The 20,615-nt window shown below is 42.7% G+C and overlaps 3 protein-coding genes across 3 annotated transcripts in view; 1 reads left to right on the forward strand and 2 right to left on the reverse strand.

Annotated features, from left to right (window-relative positions):
* Positions 1–130: 130 nt before the first annotated feature.
* On the reverse strand, positions 131–4,115 carry glod4 (glyoxalase domain containing 4). The gene is made up of 9 exons (XM_010736655.3): positions 3,961–4,115; positions 3,761–3,810; positions 3,553–3,673; positions 3,328–3,472; positions 1,914–2,050; positions 1,752–1,838; positions 1,549–1,662; positions 1,384–1,470; positions 131–1,293 (listed from the first exon to the last, which is right to left on the reverse strand). The coding sequence occupies exons 1-9, from the start codon at positions 4,048–4,050 to the stop codon at positions 1,228–1,230; spliced, it is 897 nt and encodes a 298-aa protein (XP_010734957.3). The 5' UTR covers positions 4,051–4,115; the 3' UTR covers positions 131–1,227.
* Positions 4,116–4,347: 232 nt separating this feature from the next.
* Positions 4,348–8,477, forward strand: mrm3a (mitochondrial rRNA methyltransferase 3a). Its single transcript, XM_010736656.3, has 4 exons — positions 4,348–4,977; positions 5,861–6,105; positions 6,201–6,362; positions 6,464–8,477. The coding sequence occupies exons 1-4, from the start codon at positions 4,619–4,621 to the stop codon at positions 7,024–7,026; spliced, it is 1,329 nt and encodes a 442-aa protein (XP_010734958.3). The 5' UTR covers positions 4,348–4,618; the 3' UTR covers positions 7,027–8,477.
* nxn (nucleoredoxin) overlaps positions 7,874–20,615 on the reverse strand; it is a 62,023-nt gene continuing 49,281 nt past the window's right edge. The window contains exons 3-8 of the mRNA XM_010736657.3: positions 18,888–19,021; positions 16,619–16,719; positions 16,386–16,492; positions 15,584–15,763; positions 15,043–15,167; positions 7,874–8,963 (exon numbers count right to left, since the gene is read on the reverse strand). Of these exons, the coding sequence (XP_010734959.1) occupies positions 8,781–8,963; positions 15,043–15,167; positions 15,584–15,763; positions 16,386–16,492; positions 16,619–16,719; positions 18,888–19,021 (830 nt within the window). The 3' untranslated portion in view covers positions 7,874–8,780. The remainder of the gene's footprint in view (positions 8,964–15,042; positions 15,168–15,583; positions 15,764–16,385; positions 16,493–16,618; positions 16,720–18,887; positions 19,022–20,615) is intronic.

Genomic DNA, 20,615 nt, shown 5'->3' on the forward strand with positions numbered 1-20,615 from the left:
ATATATATATATATATATATATATAATATATATATATAAAATATATATATAGTGTCTTAATAGATGATTACTTGTTTAACATGTTGTTTTTGTTTGTTGTATAGTATTGTAACAAAAATAATTTCCCCCTGGGATTATTTAAGTATTTCTGATTCTCATTCTGAAACATCATTCAGAGGAGCAGGAGAATGTTGCAATTAACAACAAATAGCATGTTTTTCTGTTTTTCTTTGGACAATGACATAAATAACTGGAGGTCTCGAGGAAAACTGAAATTAACTCATTACGAGAAAGGTAATGAAACCCATGAACATATGACCACTCGCAGCTTCCGTAGTGTGGGTGGTGATTTTCAGTTGTTTTCTGGTGTACCCCCTTTAGAGGCTGAAAAAAGTTCACACCCACCCCTCAATCACTGACAATAATTAGAGAAATCAACCAGTTGAAAGTTGAATTTTAGTGAAATTAAAGTCTGCAACACATCATCATCAAACTCTTTTTATTTTACTGACATAAATCAACTTAATTTCACTTCATATTTTTACCCTGGGTCATCCACACTCCCCCTGCAGAGGCTCTGTGCCCGCCCCACAGTTTGAGAACCATGTTGTTATGTCATGCTGTGTCAAAATCTACAACTTAATCTTTTTTTAATATTGTGTTTAAACAGTTTTTTTGCACCAGCTTGTAAACATGTTTAAAGTTTGACTTTTAACATGGGGAGATTAACTTGTTCTGTAGCCAGCCTCAAGTGGACGTTTGAGGAACTGCAGTTTTTGGCACTTCTGCGTTGGCTCCACTTCACAGCCTCGGAGGTTTACGTCAGAATTTGCGAATAAGACTCAACAATCAACTATGTTTCTCTTACCGGCTGACACCACCTTTAAGAGCACTAACTGGGACACGCACAGATGATGGTGGATCAAATCATTCATATGTTTTTCTGAATAAGTTGTGTTAAATACATTTTATTGCCAACCTCTCTGCCTTATGGACAAAAACATTATTTACTGGAAAAATGTCCAACAAATTGAACAAGTGGTCCTTCTACAAAGTGCTGTCAATACAACTGTGCCTCGTGGCACACTTCCAGGGGACAAAAACACACTGCCAGCGTAAGCATAATTAAGCTGTCATTACAAGAAGATTTACACTCCAACTGCTGTGTACAGAAACTCATCATCAAACGAACTGGTGAGCAGTTTTCCGAGCAAGCCCCTCTTTATATCACGCAGCAGCTTTCTGTCTGTTGTGTTTGGCAAACCACTCATCACTTTTATCTGCGGCCATGGCCTGAAAATATAAAAGAATAAAGAGTGCAGTGAGTATCCAACACATGCTGCATATTTAATGTAGAGAGGAAAATACTGGAGGAACACCAACCTTATCAAGCAAGTCATTTCCTTCGGGGTCCACCATGGACAGCTGCCTGAATGCCTCATCTCCAACAAAGCAGATCTCATGACCATCCTAGAACAAATATTATACAGTTAATATTTTTTATCCACAGCGATGAATTTCACTTGATTTTATTTGTGATGCACTCACTGGGTCAGCCAAGATAACCACTTCTACTGTAGCTTTTCCAGGAGTGTCCAGGCTGACTAATGGAGTGAGAATCTTCTGATTTTCCTTCTTCATTAAGGCTTCGAGGTCAGGCAGCTTTGGGATGTGATAAAATATTGATGATTACAGTTTTATCTCTCCAATATTCACAAACACAAGGATGTATCCGTGAAATAATATTTTACCTGCTCCCGTGGGCATGAAAATGCGATCCTCCCAAACGCTGTTCCATGATCTACTGTCCCACCGACATCATGAAGCTCCAGCGTACACTGCACAAACATAAAAATATAATAAAACACTTCTGATTTATTAAAACATAATTACTCCTTTGATTACTGACTCACTTGAGTGTCTGCAAAGCCCATCAGCACTGTTTTCTTCTGCTCGTTCTTTTCCATCACCTTCATCCCCAGGAGCGTCGTCCAGTAGCGGGTGGATCTCTGGAGGTCAGATACTCCGAGACAAACCTTCTGCACCGGGTCTGAGAGCGAATGATCAGAGGTTACAGGTGATCAGTAACAGAGATAAAAAAACAAACAATCATGCTGGTTGTTGTCTTATAAATAAAAATGACATTGAGCTTTATTACTAGAAAATAGACCATAGATCGAGACGGACACAACATGGTTATGTATGGATTTATACAGTATTTTTTAGTGCAGGTGTATTTAAAGGTCTTTATAGCCGCAGATCATAATTACTTTTTTAAAGAAATTAATCAATGAAACAACCCAACATGGAGGGAATCTGATTGTAAAACTTATACTGAACTATGTTGCAGGTGCTGTGGGAGGACTTTACACATATTTTGGCATTGCCCAATGAAAAAAAAATTAAACATGTTTTATTTTAGATCCAGCACTTTGCCATACTGTGTATACTTCCTGTTATTACTACAAACACAGACTCTGCTTTTAATAGCAAAGATAACAATTACAACTTTATCATGGAGAAAATGATTACAGCTGAAAATAGATGGTCACCATTAATACAGATAATGCCAGAACTCTTACTGCCTTTTTATTTATATTTTTAGTTGTCCTTTTATTCTCAATGCAGCTACATGTATCTCATGTTTCGGTATGATGGAAGTTCTGATTAAGAAAGAGGAAGAATTATCTCATGACAATGTTCGCAGTGTATACGACTGCATGCAAGATTGAGTGTAACTGCACAAGCATCTCCTCCTGTGTGTTCTCAGTGTATATGTTAAATGTATGTTTGTCATTTTATCTGTGTTCAATAAAAAATAAACACAACATTCTGTATATAGACATACAGTATGTTTACTGACCAATAGTGTAAAACTACATGACAAGTACAACAAATAAATGTATAAAGCTATAAAAACAAGCAACTTTTTGCATTTGTGAAGCTATAACCAGGTAATATTTGGTATTTTAACTGCAGATGTCTAATAAGATTACTACAATTATTAGTTAAAGGACCAGTGTTATTTAGTGGCATCTAGTTTCTGACTGCAACACTCTCTCCTTCTTAGCACAAAACGTAAAACACCCAGTAAAGCCAGTCTTTAGTTTGTTCAACATGCAAGAGGAGCCGTGTCGCCTGTAGACATAAACGTCTCATTGAAAGGTAACAAAAACATCATGATTCTTATTTTCTGCTTGTTTATACACTAATGAAAACACACTTATGCATATTATATCACATTTCTGAACCTATCCTGCAAATAGAGCCACCTAGATGTGACACACTGGACCTTTAATGTTCAAAATAGGACAACGTGACACTCACCACCGGGCGGCTGCTCTTTGTCCACAAGGTAGAAAGGATACCCTCCTGGAGCCTGGGTCAGATACAGAGCCTCTCCCACCTCAGTAAGAGGCCATCCCAGACGTTTAGCATTGCTTACAGCTTTGCTGGACTGCAGGGTGAGCCCCTAAAGTGAAAACACGTATGAGTATTTGTTTATTTATCCTTTATTATAACACAACATGTTACCCTTGAACTCTCACCCACCAAGAAGTCATTGCCAAGTTGATATTCTCCCACTCCATAATTATATGTCAGCTCAGCAACAAAGTGGTCATCTTCTGGGCCGAAGCCAACCATCGTTTTGCTCCATTTCCCATCATATGGTCTGTATGCACAGAGGTTATTATGCACATTAAAACACCTCTGCATGTGTCTGAGAGGGCAAAGTTCAGCTGGTTTATCTCATACGTACCCATTGCACGTTGCTTTGCAGCCTTCCTCAAACTCCTCATGGCGTAAAATCTACAATGAATAAGAAGAGATGGAAGAATAATATAAGTAGGTTTAGTATTACACATAGAAAGGAACTGCGAAAATGTTGTGCAACACTTTGTCTTATCAACAAACGTCACTTGCATGCATCAGTCACATTTAGGGGGTGAGAAACTGTACCTTCATGCCAAGAACATCTCGGTAAAACGTGGCTGTTTTGGCTCTGTCGCCGACTTTAAAAACAAAGTGCAGAGCTCGCCTCAAAGCCATGTTTCCACTCAGCCTGTGTTTGTTGTGTGTAGATCGGTGTGTGGATGGATGCAGGAATCGATTAAGCTTCCTTGATGATGATCGATTGATTTTTCTGTAGCCGGCATTTACTACAAATATAACTCCTACATCTTAACTCGGTTTCTGTTAATTAATTAACGTTTTTATATTATTAGGAATAAGCGCAACAACTTTGAGTTAAATAAAAAAAAGTGATAAAATTAAGTTCGCCACCCCTGCTATTCAGGTTAATGGTATCGCCCATACTGTCCCCTGTGAATCCGCTCATATGGTATCGCCCGGTTCTCTCTCTCGTGAGATTTCAGTTGGGCATCAGTAACTGACCGTTAATTCAAACTAGCAGGACAAAAAAACAGAAATAAACGATAAAAACTAATTAAATTAACTAGTTTGATCATATTAACATATCCACACTGTTAATTATGGACGTTACCTAATAAACTAGACTGATTTTAGACGCCTACGTGTAGTTTTACCGACCCTACAGCTGGTGGCGGTAAGTAGGTTTGCGCCTTCTGCGAAACGAGAAGAAGAAACGGGGACCAGCATGGCGGCGTACATGAGAAGCGTGATGTGTCTGGTTTCCGCAGAGAGAAGTGTTTTTCTACCGAGAGGCTGCGGGGTCATCGTGGAGTCCAGACGGTTTGTACGCGGGCTGAGGAGGAAGCCTGTCAGAGTGCTGTTTCCAGAGAACGACTCGGAGAAAGTCGTCAAGCCGACTCCGCAGTCTCAGCCAGCGGCTGGGCCGAACGTCAGGAGGGAGAGGGAGGTCACAGCGACGAGGCAGCCCGAAGAAAGCGACCTCATCAAGGCGAAGAGAGTGAAGGATGCTCCGGTTACTGTCACAAAGGACCACGTTGATGGGCTGCGTTTCGAGAGGGCGTCGCCTGGAGATAAAAGACTGTCGTGAGTGTCGCTGTCACTGGGGGATCATTGCTACGATTGCCACAGGTGTTTCGGTTTAACCAGCGACCATGTTAACTGACGACCTTTAGCTTGAACGCGTCTGTCGTTGCCGTGGTTACGACGGCTGTTGAAACAAAGGAGAATAAATCTGTCAAACATGTTGTGATCGCATCATATTGTAACGTTAAACAAACAAACAACAACAACAAAAACAACAACAGTGACGTATATTACTATTTTTAACGGGTGTCGTAACTATGACAACCACTGACCCATTCGTTCGATGGTCACCAGTTAACAGGGTCGCTCGTTAAGCCGAAACACCGGTCACACCAAAACACCCTGATTGGATTTTTATAACGTTTGTCTGTCTTATATCAGATGACACAGGAGCTATAAGAGTATTTACATTTTGTGCTACTTTACATTCATACTCTACTACATGTTGGATGAAAATATTGATCTTTTTGGCAACTATACTAGTTTACTAGTTACTTCCTAGATTAATATTAAACATAAAAAGGTGATAAGGCTATGAAATATGATTTATTGTTTCAAGATTAAAGTATCCAGCAGCATCTAAAATAGTTAAATTAGCATCACCTCAACCAGCTACAGCATTAAAATGATGCTTACACATTAAAGCATTAGTAATAATAATCGTATAATAGTTGATATATATAATGATATACTATGTTCAGTAAATAAACTGCTTATCCTCATCAGGATCATGGTCGAGCTGGAGTTTATGCCTGCCGACTTAGGGCGCATGGTGGGGCACACCCTGAACAAGTCACCAGCTCCTATAATTTACAGTGTTATCAAAATCATAAAAGTGATAATTATTCAGCCTGTAATCTCTCTCTGCCTCTCTGTCCTTCAGGAGGTTGGTGAGCGTCGCTCGTTCCAGGACGTTTCGGGAGCACCAGGGTAAAATCCTCCTGGAGGGCAGACGTTTGATCTGTGATGCCCTGGATGCTGGAGCCAACCCACAGATGGTGTTCTTCAGCACGGTGGATCGGCTCCGAGAGCTGCCTTTAGACAAGCTGAAAAGAGCCACGCTAGTCAAAGTCAAATTTGAGGACATCAAGATCTGGTCTGACCTCGTGGCCCCGCAGGGGGTGATTGGTGAGGGTCACATATGTTGTTTTGATTCATTATGAAGCACAGATGCTCTCAGATGAGTTGTTGCTGACTTTGACTTATTTTTTTTTCTTCTGCAGCCATATTTTCTCGGCCGGATCCGTCACGGATGAACTTCACAAATAGAGGTCATTCAGTGCCGTTGTCCCTGATATGCGACAACATCCGAGACCCTGGCAACCTTGGGACGATGCTGCGATGTGCTGCCGCTGCTGGCTGCCGCGATGTCCTGCTCACCAAGGGTACGCTCATGTTATTGATTAAAGATGTGACTCCTCCTGTTGAAAATGGCTTCACTTCTTTGCCTGTGGTTGTTCATATATGTTTATTTTTCCACCGACAGGTTGCGTCGATGCTTGGGAGCCTAAAGTCCTGCGTGCAGCAATGGGTGCCCATTTCCGCCTCCCCATCCATCATAGCTCAGGCTGGGACGATATTAAAAATCACTTCCCTAACCCTGTGACAGTCCATGTGGCTGACAGCAGCTGCAGAGAAGCAACAGAGTCTAACAAACCCTCTAAAGCTGGAGACTTCGGCTGGGTCAGCACAAGGCGTCACAATAACGTACGCTACGAGGAACATGACTCTGATTCTGACTCAGACAGTGAATTTGAGAGTCTTTCACTTCCCAGTGTGGAGACAAAGCTGTACCACCAGAGGTGGGCTCGGAGTCCCACTGCACTCGTGATAGGCGGAGAGACACATGGTCTAAGTCTAGAAGCAGTCGAGTTGGCGGAGAAAACATCCGGTCACAGGCTCTTTATTCCCGTCGTTCCCAGTGTGGACAGCTTGAACTCAGCCATGGCCGCCAGCATCCTTCTGTTTGAGGGCAGAAAACAACTGTTAAAACTGACGCAGACGTCTGGGAGGAAGTGGAAATCTGAAGCTGAGCAGCAGCTTTCATGACGCGAACTCTAAAGATCAGTGTGTCTGCATCCTGTTCTGCTAATAATAAAACATTTATTATCAATCAGTTGTGAAATTATTGTCTGAATTAATGCACAGTGTCTTGTTTGCCTTTTTTTTTTAGGGCTGCTATCTCCAAATTATCGATTCATTATCAATAAATCAGATTAATAACATCTGATATAATCTAAAAATAAATGATGCTGTGTTATTATAGATTAAAATGAATGAACACATTATTGTTATTGTGTGTGTGTCTATGTGTGGTAAGTCAGGTGAATGTCACCTCCACACCTGATCACAAGGGAAGGTAATCACAGTAGCCTTTTTTTGTCCGATCGTAGTTGGTTTCACATTTACAAGCTTGTTTTTGAATCTGCATAAAAAATAAAACACATAGTTCATGGAAGAAGAATTTGGAGCCACTGGAGCTCGAGTTTGTATGTAAATACAGTTAGTTGATTTCTGTCTTTTATGTGTTGCTATATATTTACTTTCTTTCATTTATTGTGTATTTTGTCTCTGTTATCTGGTACACTATGGATGTTTCATCTTTTAAGTGTCCTTAATGAAGCTATAATAATAAAAATAATAAAGAACAAAGTTCTCTTTGGCAAAAAGAAGAAACACATAACCATCCTCCCCTCCTGATAATTTACAGTCCCTCAGAGCCTGAAATAGCTTCCTGCACTTGAGGCCTATTTATTATAAAAAGGAGCAGACTCACTGTGGCAGTTTCCCGTCCTTTATATATTTATATCCTCACTGCACTTTGACTCAACCTGCGTACTGCCCCCTATAATAACTCCAGCATTAACTTAAAAGAAAGGAACAGACTTTGTGCTTGCCAGTGAATTTTTAATGGGTGCGAGAAGTCATGACTGAAGTAACAGAATACAGGGATTTTATACATTCAACACTTTCCCAACGCCATTTTGTGCCTTCAGAAATAACCTGACCTTTTTTTTTTTTTTTTTCTTCTCCATTAAGGGACCTTCACAGAAAATCCTCATAATGACGATTTGAGATGAGAACCACCGTTAACAAACTGGCAAGAGATGACGTTCACTCACATCATAACATACACAACAAGACACAGGAGGTTGAAAACATCAGTCATTGGTCTGTTACAAGCAAGTATAATGTGATCTTTACTGTCTGTGCATCTGTTTTTTTAATCTTTTTGTCTTTAAATAGGGCCATAAAGGCTTACGGCTACATCCAACTGAAGTTTAGCACATTTCCTTTGCACTACATGTGAATTACAACTGTAAAAATGCATTTTTATTTCTTTCTCAACATCATTCAGAAACCAAAAAGAAAAAGTAACAAGGATCTTGCAGACAAGAACACAAAAGCAAAGAATCGGCTGAGTAAGTAGGTCCATCGTGTAATTCTCTGGTTTTCTCTAGAATTCAGAAAAGCTATCAAGTGAAAAAAAAAAAAAAAAATTAAATTTATTGAGGCCAAAACAAACAAAAGAACCAACAGAATCTCCATATATATTACTGTAGGGACTATCATCAATGCAAGGCACCACAGGAGAAAGAGGACTCCATGAAAAGAGGAACATGTCTAAAAAAAATGTTAAAATGTCAGTAAAAAGTGAGACATCTCTCTAACAGTCTGACAAAGTCAGGAGGGGAGGTGGGAGAGATAGTAGTGGGAAGGTGTAAAGGTGTAGCAACAGGTCAGGGTTCGATGATGGAGTGAGTCCCATATAGTATGTCCAATTTCTATCCAGACCTCCCTCTTTAGATGGGCTCCGGTTTGAGCTTTTCAGCCAGGAAGTCGCTCACAAATTGATCCACTACAGCCGGCGTGATCTCCTCGACGTCGCGGACGTACTTGGCACGGGCCGACATGTCCAGGATAGTGAGCAGAGGCGCTGCTTCTGGGAGGTTCGTGTAATCCCGCAGAGAGTCGGTCATGTCGTCCTAAAGAAGAAAAGAGAAAATTACAGTGATTAGTGAGATATTACACCATGTTACGGGCGGCGGTGCATTCCTCACATGCATGAATGGATTACTGCAGCCCAAAGCAGAGCTTCTGAAAATATAACCTTTACCATGAGTTTCCTTATAAAGTCTTTAAATATTGGGTAGAGTGTCTTTGTTCCCACACACTCTGAGTGAAGTTAAGTCAGGGTTAAATGGGATTTAGGAGGTGGGGGAACCCCAACATTCAGTAGAACACGAGGAGGAGGGGCACGTCCGTTTCCTGCTTCACTAAATGTGAGAATTTATATATTATCTTCTTCATAATGTTTTCATCATACTGGACAACAGTTCACATCTCCTGCTCGGCATGCAGGTCAAACAACAGAGGGTGTCCTGCAACTCCTGCTCACTGCTGTTACACTTATATAATGACTTCCCTCTGTGCACGGAGAGGAGACTCACTCTGTGACACTTCTCTAAAGGGTAGATATTTGGATAATGAACATGTAATAACTTTGTACTGAATGCACAATACATATTTTACTGCACAAAATAATTATATGTATATATTTACACAGATAGAGCTACAAGTTCTCAAACTGTGGTACAAGTACTGTTCAAGCTCCCCTGACCAGTTTGCGTCAGTGAGTTTGGGTCCACAGAATCAAATTCCCCACACATTAATAACCATTCCTGGGAATGTTAATTATAACATAAACTTTTCCTTTAAGCTCTGATCAATTGGTAAACAACCAAAGAAAAAATGTAGCAGACTATCTGGATCTCAACAACAGCATGCAGCATGAGGTGACGTAGTCTGAGCTGGGCATTGATGAATTAACGGACTATTTGACCTCTTTAAATTACTCAAATAAGACTTTGGTTGAACTGGCTCCAACCTGTTGACCAAGTAGACATGTCTTTGTTTGTACAGCATGAACAACAGGAATACAAGCAACGTGGCTCTCTTCGTGCCGTGGTGGTGATTCACTGAATGATTTTGACCAACAAGTCAAAGACTGAAAATGCTCCAGGAGAGAAATTAAACTAAATTATTCATTTATCTGCTGTTCATCCGTTCAGACTTGCTTTTGGCATAGAAACCAGCACCGCAGCCGTTAGCCTGAACTACGCCACATTAAGATTTACCTCATAAAATTCATAACCGCTTGGCACAATCTTTATTAATTCACACTTCTTGAAAGAGAATATGAAACTCCCCGTCTTCCTGCAGGCAACCTGCCCAGAGAGACCAGCGAGTTGGAGCTTAGTCACACTCTCCTGCTGTGTGGAGAGACGGGAAGGAACCAGCTGGAGGTCCAACAACATCTCGGCTTTCTTAAGAGCTCATCGCGTCACACACACAGAGAGAGTTTGAGTAGCACACGTGGGCAGGAGAGACAGATCTGTGAAGGAATGTGTTACGAATATGTAGACTGCTGCTGGGTTAGGTCCGTGTTCCAGTTTTTATTTCTTTGCAGTTACTTCACCGTGTTCAGCCTGAGGCTTTGTGTCACCCTTTACCCTCACTGCAGCCCCACGTATCAACAGGTAACAAATGAATCACTAGCAGGCAGGCTGCAACTTTCAAACAAGCGTGAAAGGGCCATTAATTATTCAGGCTGAATAAGAAATCACAGCCTTTCGTAATTCAGCTTCAGCTCCAGCAGGGAGTGCTCCTGGAAGATGGACAGAGACCATCTATTATCCTCTGTCACATCTTCTCCAAATAGATTTCATGTGTTATGATTTGTAAAAGGTCCCACGGTTCACTTATTAGATGCGTACAGCTACCATCATTCAAGACATTCTCCTTTCCTCATGACAGCGTGACCTGATTTCCCCTCAGCTTAGCTCGCTGGCTCGGAGGGAGACTCGCAGAGATTAAAGATCAGTTTCATATGGAAAAGATTAGGTTGGAAATGCAGAACTAACAAGAACGAGCCAGAGGGTGGCACTGCAACAAAGAGTTGGGACTTCTCATAAGAAGAGGCAGAACCTCTGATGTTAATACCGTTACTGGTTTATGTGCCAATGTGAGTTTTGTCAAAACAAAGTCGGAAGATAAAGCGACTCTGGATGGATTTCCTGCTACATATAAACGCTGGAGGACTTTCTCCTTTCAGGCCTCTTTGTTGTGTCTTCTCTGTTATCAGAAAATCTGCATGCTATTCTTGCTAAATGGATCAAACCACACAATCAACTCGCAGACTTACTCATTGAGTAGCTTTGGCTGCGCTGCTACCTAAAAAGGATAAGTATGCCAAGATGAAGTCTGTGACCTGCACTTTGCAAAACTGCTAACAGATGGAGCAGATGAGTTGCAGAGCGGTATTTGGTTGTAGGCAGCAGAACTTCCTCGTGAATGGGAGCCCATTTTATTACGCTGCAAATCACCATACATTGACCACTTAATATGCACAGATGTAAGCTGTCACTTAAGACAACGCTGTTACGAGTGAAACGCCGCTTCATTCTCCTACCACAAATAAAAAGCTTTGTCTTGCGTAGCTTTACTGAACGTGCATGATAGATCATCACAGTGTAAAGAAAACCACAAAGATTCAGCAATCTGTCACCGTGGCCTTTCTGTCCACTCTCGATATGAGAAGATGTAATCTCTGCGTCAGTCCTCTACCCCGTAGGAAGTCATGCATCTTCTTTTGTTTGGCTTCTCTGCTTGTGTAAACTGCTTCTAGTGAGGTGCAGCCATTCCCCTCCCTGCCTGCCCGCCCGCCCGCCCGCCCTCTGCAGCTCGGCTCAGAACAAAAAAGACAAAGGGCCTCTCTCTGCTGTAGCACCCGCACTCACAGCTGTGATAAGGCTCAGCGTGTGTTTACCGCGTGGAACCTGCTGGGCCGTGTCAGGCTTATTCTGATTATTGATGCACTGTGGCATTTCACAGGCGATGACTATCTTGATAAGGCCTGAGCTGAGAATGATAGCAAGCCTCCCTACAACTGGCCTCTGAGTCAGAGCTGTGTCCATCTCACTGGCCAAGCTTTGATTTCCTTTGAGGAGGGGAGTCGTAATTGTGAAATTCTGGATGTTTTCAACAGAAATTACTCCCCCTGGGTTTAAAATGCTGGAAGAGAAAACAGCGGATTTAAACAACTGACGAACAACTATGGAGTTTACGAGGTGCAAAAGGCATGAAGTCTTCATAAAAGAGATGCACGCTCATGATTTTTAAATACAGACACTGTGTGAAAAAATGAGAGCTTCATCGTCAGTGGTCCAGTGCAAATGTGTTTATAGTCCAACAATACCACCAACACATGCTGTACTAGCCGCTTTAAATGGACTGTACTTAGTATATAGCGCCTGTCTTGTCTTCTGAACACTCAAGGTGCTTTTACACTACATATCTCATTCACACACACACACACTGATGGCTGCAAAGTGCCAAATGTTCATCAGTTCTTGGGAGCTAACCATTCATACACACTCACACAGCGATGGTGTGAGGAACTCCAACATGCAGAATGAAGGATTGAACCACCGACCATCTGATATGCGGAAGATAAGTTACCATATATCTCACTATAAGTTACCGTATATCTTAATTTAGCGTGTTTCCATACTAACATTTTCTAAACAGCACTGCACACACCGTTAGTTTTGCAGGTATTAGGTCAAGTACTGAACAAGCGCTAGATAACACATTACTGGATCTTCATGTTATTAATTCATCCTGAGGGATCCTGCTAATTCATTTGATAGCTGTTGAACCTTTTGATTATTTCCATGGTTTCTAATTCAAAACATCAGAAAACAGTTAAAAACGCCAATCACAAGATCCTAAAAGCACAAGATGACATCATTAAATGTCTTTTTTTGTCCGACCAGCAGGTGAAAACACCAAAATACTCAAATAACAGTAATGTAAGACCAAGAAAAGCTGCATATTTTCACATTTTAAAGTGAGGAACTATCTTTTTTGGGGGTATTTTTGCTTGAAAAAAAAAAGAAGATTAATCAGTGATAAAAAACTGTTGCTCTCAACTTGAGTCATCAGGATTCATTGACTAGACCCTATGAATGTGTGCGCCAAATGGCATTGTAAACAGTTGTTAAAACATTTCACTCCAAAGCCACAAATGTGAACCTCATGGTGGCGCCATCGCCTGGGAACCACAAGCGTCTTGTCCAAAATATCATGGCACTCAGGGTTTAAAGTGATTGATTGAAAGATTGCAACCCCTCGCCACACCCTTCCAAGTGTAAAGGAGGATATACGGGGGCTAAGAAACTAAAGTGAATTTAAGATGACGTAAAAGAGATAAAAGCAGCAGATTGTCACATTTTGTGAAGCAGGAAACAGATGTCGGACGGTTACCTCCCCCTCCACCGGCCACAGCACCAGATCTTTAACCTCTGTTGGCATCACTCTAATAGTTGTCAAGATATTTCAGTCTGAATCAAAGTGGCAGGCCGACTGAAGGGACCAAAATATTGACCCAACCCTATGATCCCTAGAGCCACGTTGCAAGAATGTCTAAAAGTATAATATTCTTTGAGCTTTACACACAAAATCAAGCATGGGAAAACAAAGCTTTGAAGAGCAGAATCACAGCTGCCTGCCACAAAAATCAATTAACTTCTTATGCGACTGGATAAAAACCACCAGAGTTCATTGTGCATGCAAGCAGCCAATTCACAGCAGAACTGAAAGAACAAAAAGATCTTTCATTCTGAGTTTATAAATCAGTACACTACTCTGTGGCGTGTGTTTTTTTCAGTAGGGGTAACAAGATCCTGTGTCATTCTGCTCAGCCTGGTCTGCTCAGCCTCCCCCTGAGAGACTGCCAACATACTGCTGTCTCATGGACACAGAAAACCCAGCAGCTGGCCTGGCAAGCAGCGTGCGACTACCAGGGCTAACCCGGGCCAAGGTGGAGGAGTCTGAGCCCAGAGTCTGGAAGAGTCACTGTGTGTACGCCTGAAACGGGAGGAGATATCTGACCGTGAACTCGATCTGGAAGTGAATCCCGGTTGGTGATTTTATAGCTGGTTGAACAAAAGCCAGGAAATTATACCCGTTCTACATGCATGTAAAAATATCTGTCTTAACATGTGCGCCACGAGGGAAACAAAGTCAACTTGGACTGCAGCTATAACACAAGACGCTTCTGGATCACTGCGAGCTTCAGTGCAACAGTGTTTCTTTGTGTTAGGTCAAATAAACATTGGCGCGCTGACAATGAGCGCGAAACACAACACTTTTCTGGTTCTGCATTCGTACGTCAGTGACATTTCAAGGCTGACATCAGGGCGGAGCGGCCTTGGATAGACACAGTGTCAGACAGTTAGCACATGTGCGAGCCCCACGGCCGAAACCTGAGCCTGCCCTTGGTGTGTGTGACACGAGAAACCAGTGAAATCCTCCCAGACTGCTGGGCAGAGAGGACTGGGAGGAAGGAGAGCTGGAGGGCAGAGTGCATTGGGAACCGGGGGAGAGGTAGCTAATCTGGTAATTATGTCCGCCGCTGCTGCTAACTCCACCAGCTCTGGAAAGGTCGAGGCAGAACAACATGAGATAACAGGAGTTATGAAAACTCCTGCGTCCGTCCCACACGGGAAAGACGTGGGAGGAGATAAAATAGGAGATGGAGGGATTATTTGGACGCAGTCTGAGGGAGGAGAGAAAGTTTGCTGGCACGCTCTGGGTCTACCCATCATGATAAGAGCCCACAAGTTGAATTCTGGGTCACGGATAGGAGTGAGTGCAGGTTCAAGAGGCTTAAAGAGGGGCCTCTAATGCTGCCTTTTCAACAATGACCAAGCTGTTGGGTGCAGAAACCAGGGACTTACAAAATGTTATTGGAGCTTGACTGATAAATTGACTAAATATTATCCGATATCAGCTTATTACAGATATATTGACACTAGTGTACTGCATGTAGACCCATAAAGGACAAACTGCAATGCACAAAATGCATAAGATATGTTGGAGTTTGGTGGTTGTTGCTGATTTATTGTTTCCAAAGGTAAATGACCTCAGACGTCAGCCTCACAGGTTTGTGCAAAACAGCATTTCACTCCATCCTGAGTGGCCTCGAGAGGCTTATCTCACCTCTCCAGCCACAAAGAACAGCAGCGGCGTCTCCTCCTCCTTGGCTTTGTACTTGGCCATGAGCTTCTCTGCTATTGGCTGAATGAGCTCCTTGGCTGGCTCCAATTCACCTTCCTCCTCAGCGTCTGACAGGACCAGGACAGAAAGAGACACACACAGACAGATGTTAAATGTATGAAAAACACCTGGGGGATGAAGAAAATGCACAGATGAGGGAAGTGAAGAGGGAGAGATGACTGTTAGACGGATACACACAGATGGATTTTGTCTTGTTTTTCAATCCAGTTTGACCCCAAGAAACATCAGGATGGTCTTAAGATTTGAGGGTCACTACTGTTTTTGGAGACATTATGTATGCTATTCACAAACCTTCTCTATTAGCATATAAATAGATCAATGCTCAAACATTTCCCACAGACCTTTGGACCTCTTAACACTGGAAGAATTTTCCACAGAGTCTGACATTCAATATGCTCCTCCGCATAAATGCCACTTCAGAACCCCCCACGTGGAGCTGCACCATAAATACAGGTCCGCTCACCCACAAACAGGACGAGGCTGGGCCCCTCGTGGAGCTGCACGGCGTTGGCCTCACTGAGCTCCAGCACTGGGCGAGGGTGCCAGGGGAAGAGCCGGCACTCGGGGTCGTTCAGCACCTCCACCCGGCCCTGTCGCGTGATCATGTGACCTTCTGTGTCCAGCAGGATCAGGGTGGGGATACCTGGAGAGAGAAGAGGGAGAAAGGAGGTGAGAGGATTGCCTCATATTGTAGGTTGCTGCATCTCCTGCTGAGATTTTCTGTAGTTGTGAGGATGTTTTAGCCGTTTTCGGACCACACCGCTCACTCCTGATGTTCCCACTTTCATCCTTCTGATTGCAATCTCCTTGCCTTATTTGCAGCCTTATCAGAAACAGAAACCATCCGGGAGCTAACAATGTACGCAAGTGAGCGTGTTCCTGTCTGCGCATGTGGACTGAAGTAAACAGAGGTTTGTGGGTGGGTGTGGGCCCAACATGAACTGCATGGGGAGGTGGGGTCAGTGTTGACTCGTTCCTCTCAGCATTCCTCACATTCTTTGCAGGAGAGGACGAGAGACTAACTTCATCCACAGCTCTCTGCACAGGGCATTTCCATGGCGAACAAGACCGTAAACTTGATAATCGCCCTACATTCCTCAGGCTGCAGGGCAATCCGTGCTGCCAGGCCGGAGAGCACAGAGAGCCGCGAGCCATTGTGCCAGTGTTTCGGTGCGTGACGTGACTGAGCCTGACAGGAAGAAAAACACCCTTTCCTCTCAGCTTGAAGCCGCATCCATGAAAAGGAGGAAGCGGCTCTAAAATACCTTGTATCCCATAGAGCCTGTTGAGTCGTGATCGCCGAGCCTCATCTGGATACGGCACCGCCAACCACGGCATCTCGCTGAAGTACTGCTTAAAGGATGCCTCCGACCTGGATCGGTGGTTGGAGAGAAGCAAACAGCAACACAGCAGATGGTGATTCGATGGTCTCGATTAACACACTGATTATTTATGTCCTTGACGAACAGAGACAGATGTGTGTGCACGTCAGTCATACCTGTCAGCGCTGACGAACACAATCTCAAACTTCTGACCCGACTCTTTGACGGTTCGATACGATTCCACCAACACTCGGGTCAAACTGCGGCACGGTGGGCACTAACAGGGAGAGAGAAAGAGGGGGTGGGAATGAGTGAATGTGGGCACAAATACATCACCAAACACCTTCACACAAACTAGTAACTCTCACTTGTTTTGTTTCCAGCTTCTTTCAAACACTAATCCTGCTTTAATACTCAAGTTTGTGTGTGTGTGTGTGTGTGTGTGTAGCTCTGTGAGTGTGTCTGTGTTTGGAAACTTTCTCCAGGCGAGGGGAGCGGTGGTATGGCTGGCATTAAGATGACATCAGAGTGCCATGGCAGCTGGAGGGAAAACAGACCAGTCTTAACTTCCAACTCCTCTCTCAGACTCTGTACTCGCTCTGTGTGTCGGAGCTTTCCCACTGAAGATATGCAGTGAAATACAAATACTGAATATCACAAGACAAAGAACCTCAGTGACTCTGGTGAAAGTCTCTTTCCACTGTGTTTCAGAGACATTAAAGCAGATTTCCTTCACGGTTCTAGTGCCATAAATTTACTTAAATATTGTCACTTTATGGTGTTTTTCTAAACTTAGTGAAATTAAATAGCATAATTTATTCATCATATCTATATTTCCTTTAGTGCAGAAGCACCAGTAGTCAATCTGTAACATTGGTTATCAAACTGTGGTACTTGGAGGCATTTCTGATTGAATTTTTAAAAGTAAATTAATTTAAAATCAGAATTTAAAATAAGTTTTTCACTTCTGCAGACATTCGTGATTAGTCGCCAGCTAAAATGTGATGAGCTGAGGTTTAAAAACTCTGCCATCGTGGCTCTAAACAGGAAATATCAGGAAGACAAGTGCGGACCAGGAGTATTCGCGACCTGCCTCCTGTGTGAACTGTACCGAACAGGGCTGATTGTATTTTAATGTCTGTCATGATGGTGGTACTTTCCTGAGGTGGTACATGTCTTGAAAAGTTTGAGAAATACTGATCTGTAAAATATTGACAGATTATTAATAGTTGTATTTGGTCAAACATATTGATTTTATTAAAATTATTACAGTGTTTTAATTTGTAGCCTTAAATTTTTAGTTGAAGTCTTCCAGCTTTCTACTTCTCCTGCACATGCTTTTATTTTGAAGTCACGTATCATGTCATACGACAGTAATGACATAAAATAGGTTTCAACATGTAGTAAAGTACATAATCTATTCCAAGTTATTGACTGGCTTTCATTACCATCCGAGCTGATCATAGTGCATACAGTATATCAATCACCTTTCATTGATCCAGTCATGAAAACAACACAAACAGTGACGGTGAGCCTCGATCAATTCACTGCTCATTAATTGACTTCCTCCTCAGTTGCTCGTAGAAGTTTATTGTGCCGTATACTCATTATAGTTTGTCAGTGCTAAAGCATCATGAAGCTGTCTCACGTGGGCTTTTATTTGTGACTAAACTTAGCTAAGATTTTACTGTAATGACGTCAAAGAAACTCAAACTACAGGTGAAAAAGAAAACACAGTACATTACAGGTCATGTTTCTCTGCCAGGGGTGATTTCAAGTCCAGAACATTAAAAAGGAAACACAAAAAAAAACTTAACACGGACTTCTGTGTAAACGGATGCCAACGCCAGGTGCCTGACATTTTGTGTGTAAAATTACTTTAATAGTGGATAGATTTACACGAGTAACCTGGGGGGGATGTGGTGTAAAAACCCCTGCAAATAAACTCTGTAATGGCTTTTGTGACTTGTCCTTTTCAAATGTTGTGTGGGTCTGGGGCGTGAGCCAGCCTTCAGGCGTCACCAGTCTGAAGAGCCGGTCTCTGAGGCTGCAGCTCTGGCAGCTGCTGTGCTGACTGGTCTCAGCAGAGCCCGCGCTGCATCTCATCAGAAAACAGCCCGCCAACGATAAAATAATGCCTTTCATGCATCACTGAGTCACGACCTTTACTGGATATCAGCAGGTCCAGCAGAGGAAGAGACAACAGTGATGATGTCAGTGAGGCGTGGTTACAAAAAAAAAAAAAAAAGGCCCAGAGGTGACAGATAGTTAACCAAACACCAACACAATGGAGTCGCCTCCACCCTCCTGCTCCTCCTGCTCCTCTCTCTTATCTGTTTAACTACCTGCTCCGTCTCTTCCTGCTCCTCTCTGCAGGAGAGACAGATTTACGAGGCCAGAAAAGTAAAAAAAAAAATCTTTGTCCTTCTCTCTCTCTCCACTCACCCAGTGTGCTGAGAAGTACACTCCCACATAGTGTCCCTCCAGAGAGCTGCTGTCTGTTGTCTGCCTGTTGTTCCTGAGCAGAGGCCCTGCCACCACCTCCGCAAATGGCTTCGGTCCCCAGGGGAACTCCAGGCCTGGGAGAGGGTAGGAAAGTGGAGCGGAGCAGGGAGGGGGGGGATGGAAAGAGACAGATAGAGAGGGGAAAGAGAAAGATTAGAAAACAAGACGAAGAGTCTACAGCCAGGCTAGCAGCTCTGTGAGGCTGCACACAAGCACAGCAGTGCTAACAAGCTCTCAATGGTGATGTGGAGCCATTGACAATATAAAGAATAGACATCATATCCGTGATGAGAGCATGGTGGCTCTAGCTGTCGCCATGTTTGTAGTCCTGCCTCTTCTGCCTCCCGACTTATCTACAAATTGGCGAAGACGTGGATCTGAGGCAGGCTGAATGACTCCTGGTTTCCTAAACAAGTCATCTTTAATGTCACCCACCTGTCAATCAAAGTGTCCACAAGGTTAATTCTGCATAACTTTAAGCCTTAATATCATTTGAACAGGTGAGTTATATAAAAGTTCACCCTCAGTACAGTTGTCATAAATGGGGAAATTAGCTACAGAGACCAAAACTGTTTTTTGTACCAGGCTGTAATCATGTTTATTTCTGCTGTGAAGTTGGACATTTTAACATGGGGACTTATGGAGATTTACTCTTTCTGTAGCCAGCCTCAAGTGGACATTTGAACAACTGCAGCGGGTGACGTTACAGATGTAACGCCATTGCTGCAAATAAAAGAAACGCTGCTGCAAATAAAACAACAACAACGATGCAAATTAAAAAAGCCACAACAGAAGTGAATTACCGGGGACTGTATGCAGCAAAACACAGTTACATGTACCGCTGCACGCTCCCCACTCCAGAGCAGAGTCTACTACAGAGCCCCGGCGAGCAAACATGACAACAGCACGTAGCCTATTGAGAGTCTGGAACGAAAACACACCAGAGTGGAAACATCTGACGGCTACATAGATTACATACATCCTTCTCTCATGTGTAGTGCTTTTCTCTAATATTTGATAGTAAGATCATTGCTTTGCTTCGGGTCTCTGCATCCTTGTGTCCTGTAATAAACTATTAAGATTAATTGAATGACGATGAAACTAAAACTTAAAACAGGAAAGCTAAACTTTCTTGATGTGTTGCTCAATGTGGACACTTTTCTGTACTTGCTCCTAGATTTGATGGGAGCAATTTGCGGTTTCCCAGCATCTGCCCAAACTCTGAACTACATTACCAACATCATGCCAGTGCCAGCAACTGCTGGTGGGGATGAGCATGAAACTCTCTTTGAAGAAGACAGAGCGGTCTAAGAGCTCCTTTGCAGTGGGAATCAGCTGAAAATCATGGCTGGTCTTTAAACCTTTTAGGGACATATTTGGATTTTTGTTTTTTCCTTTTATTGATCATTTGTGTTGTGTTGTGACAACATGCAAAACAAAGCTTTCTTGTGTGTAGTATTTGCTGTCATTCTCCTATCATGTCCCATCTCAAATAAAGTCGTCTATGCCTGAAACAATGGTATTGACAACAGACCACATACAATTAATGCAGTACAACTTCTGTTTAAGCAGTAATACATACCATAACATATGTGCTATGAAATATAGAAAAAAAAAACTCAGTCTGACAGACTGCAACATTAAAACTACACTAGTGAGCGAGACTGT

Source organism: Larimichthys crocea, chromosome VII (assembly GCF_000972845.2).
Source record: "Larimichthys crocea isolate SSNF chromosome VII, L_crocea_2.0, whole genome shotgun sequence".
Classification (NCBI taxonomy): domain Eukaryota; kingdom Metazoa; phylum Chordata; class Actinopteri; family Sciaenidae; genus Larimichthys; species Larimichthys crocea.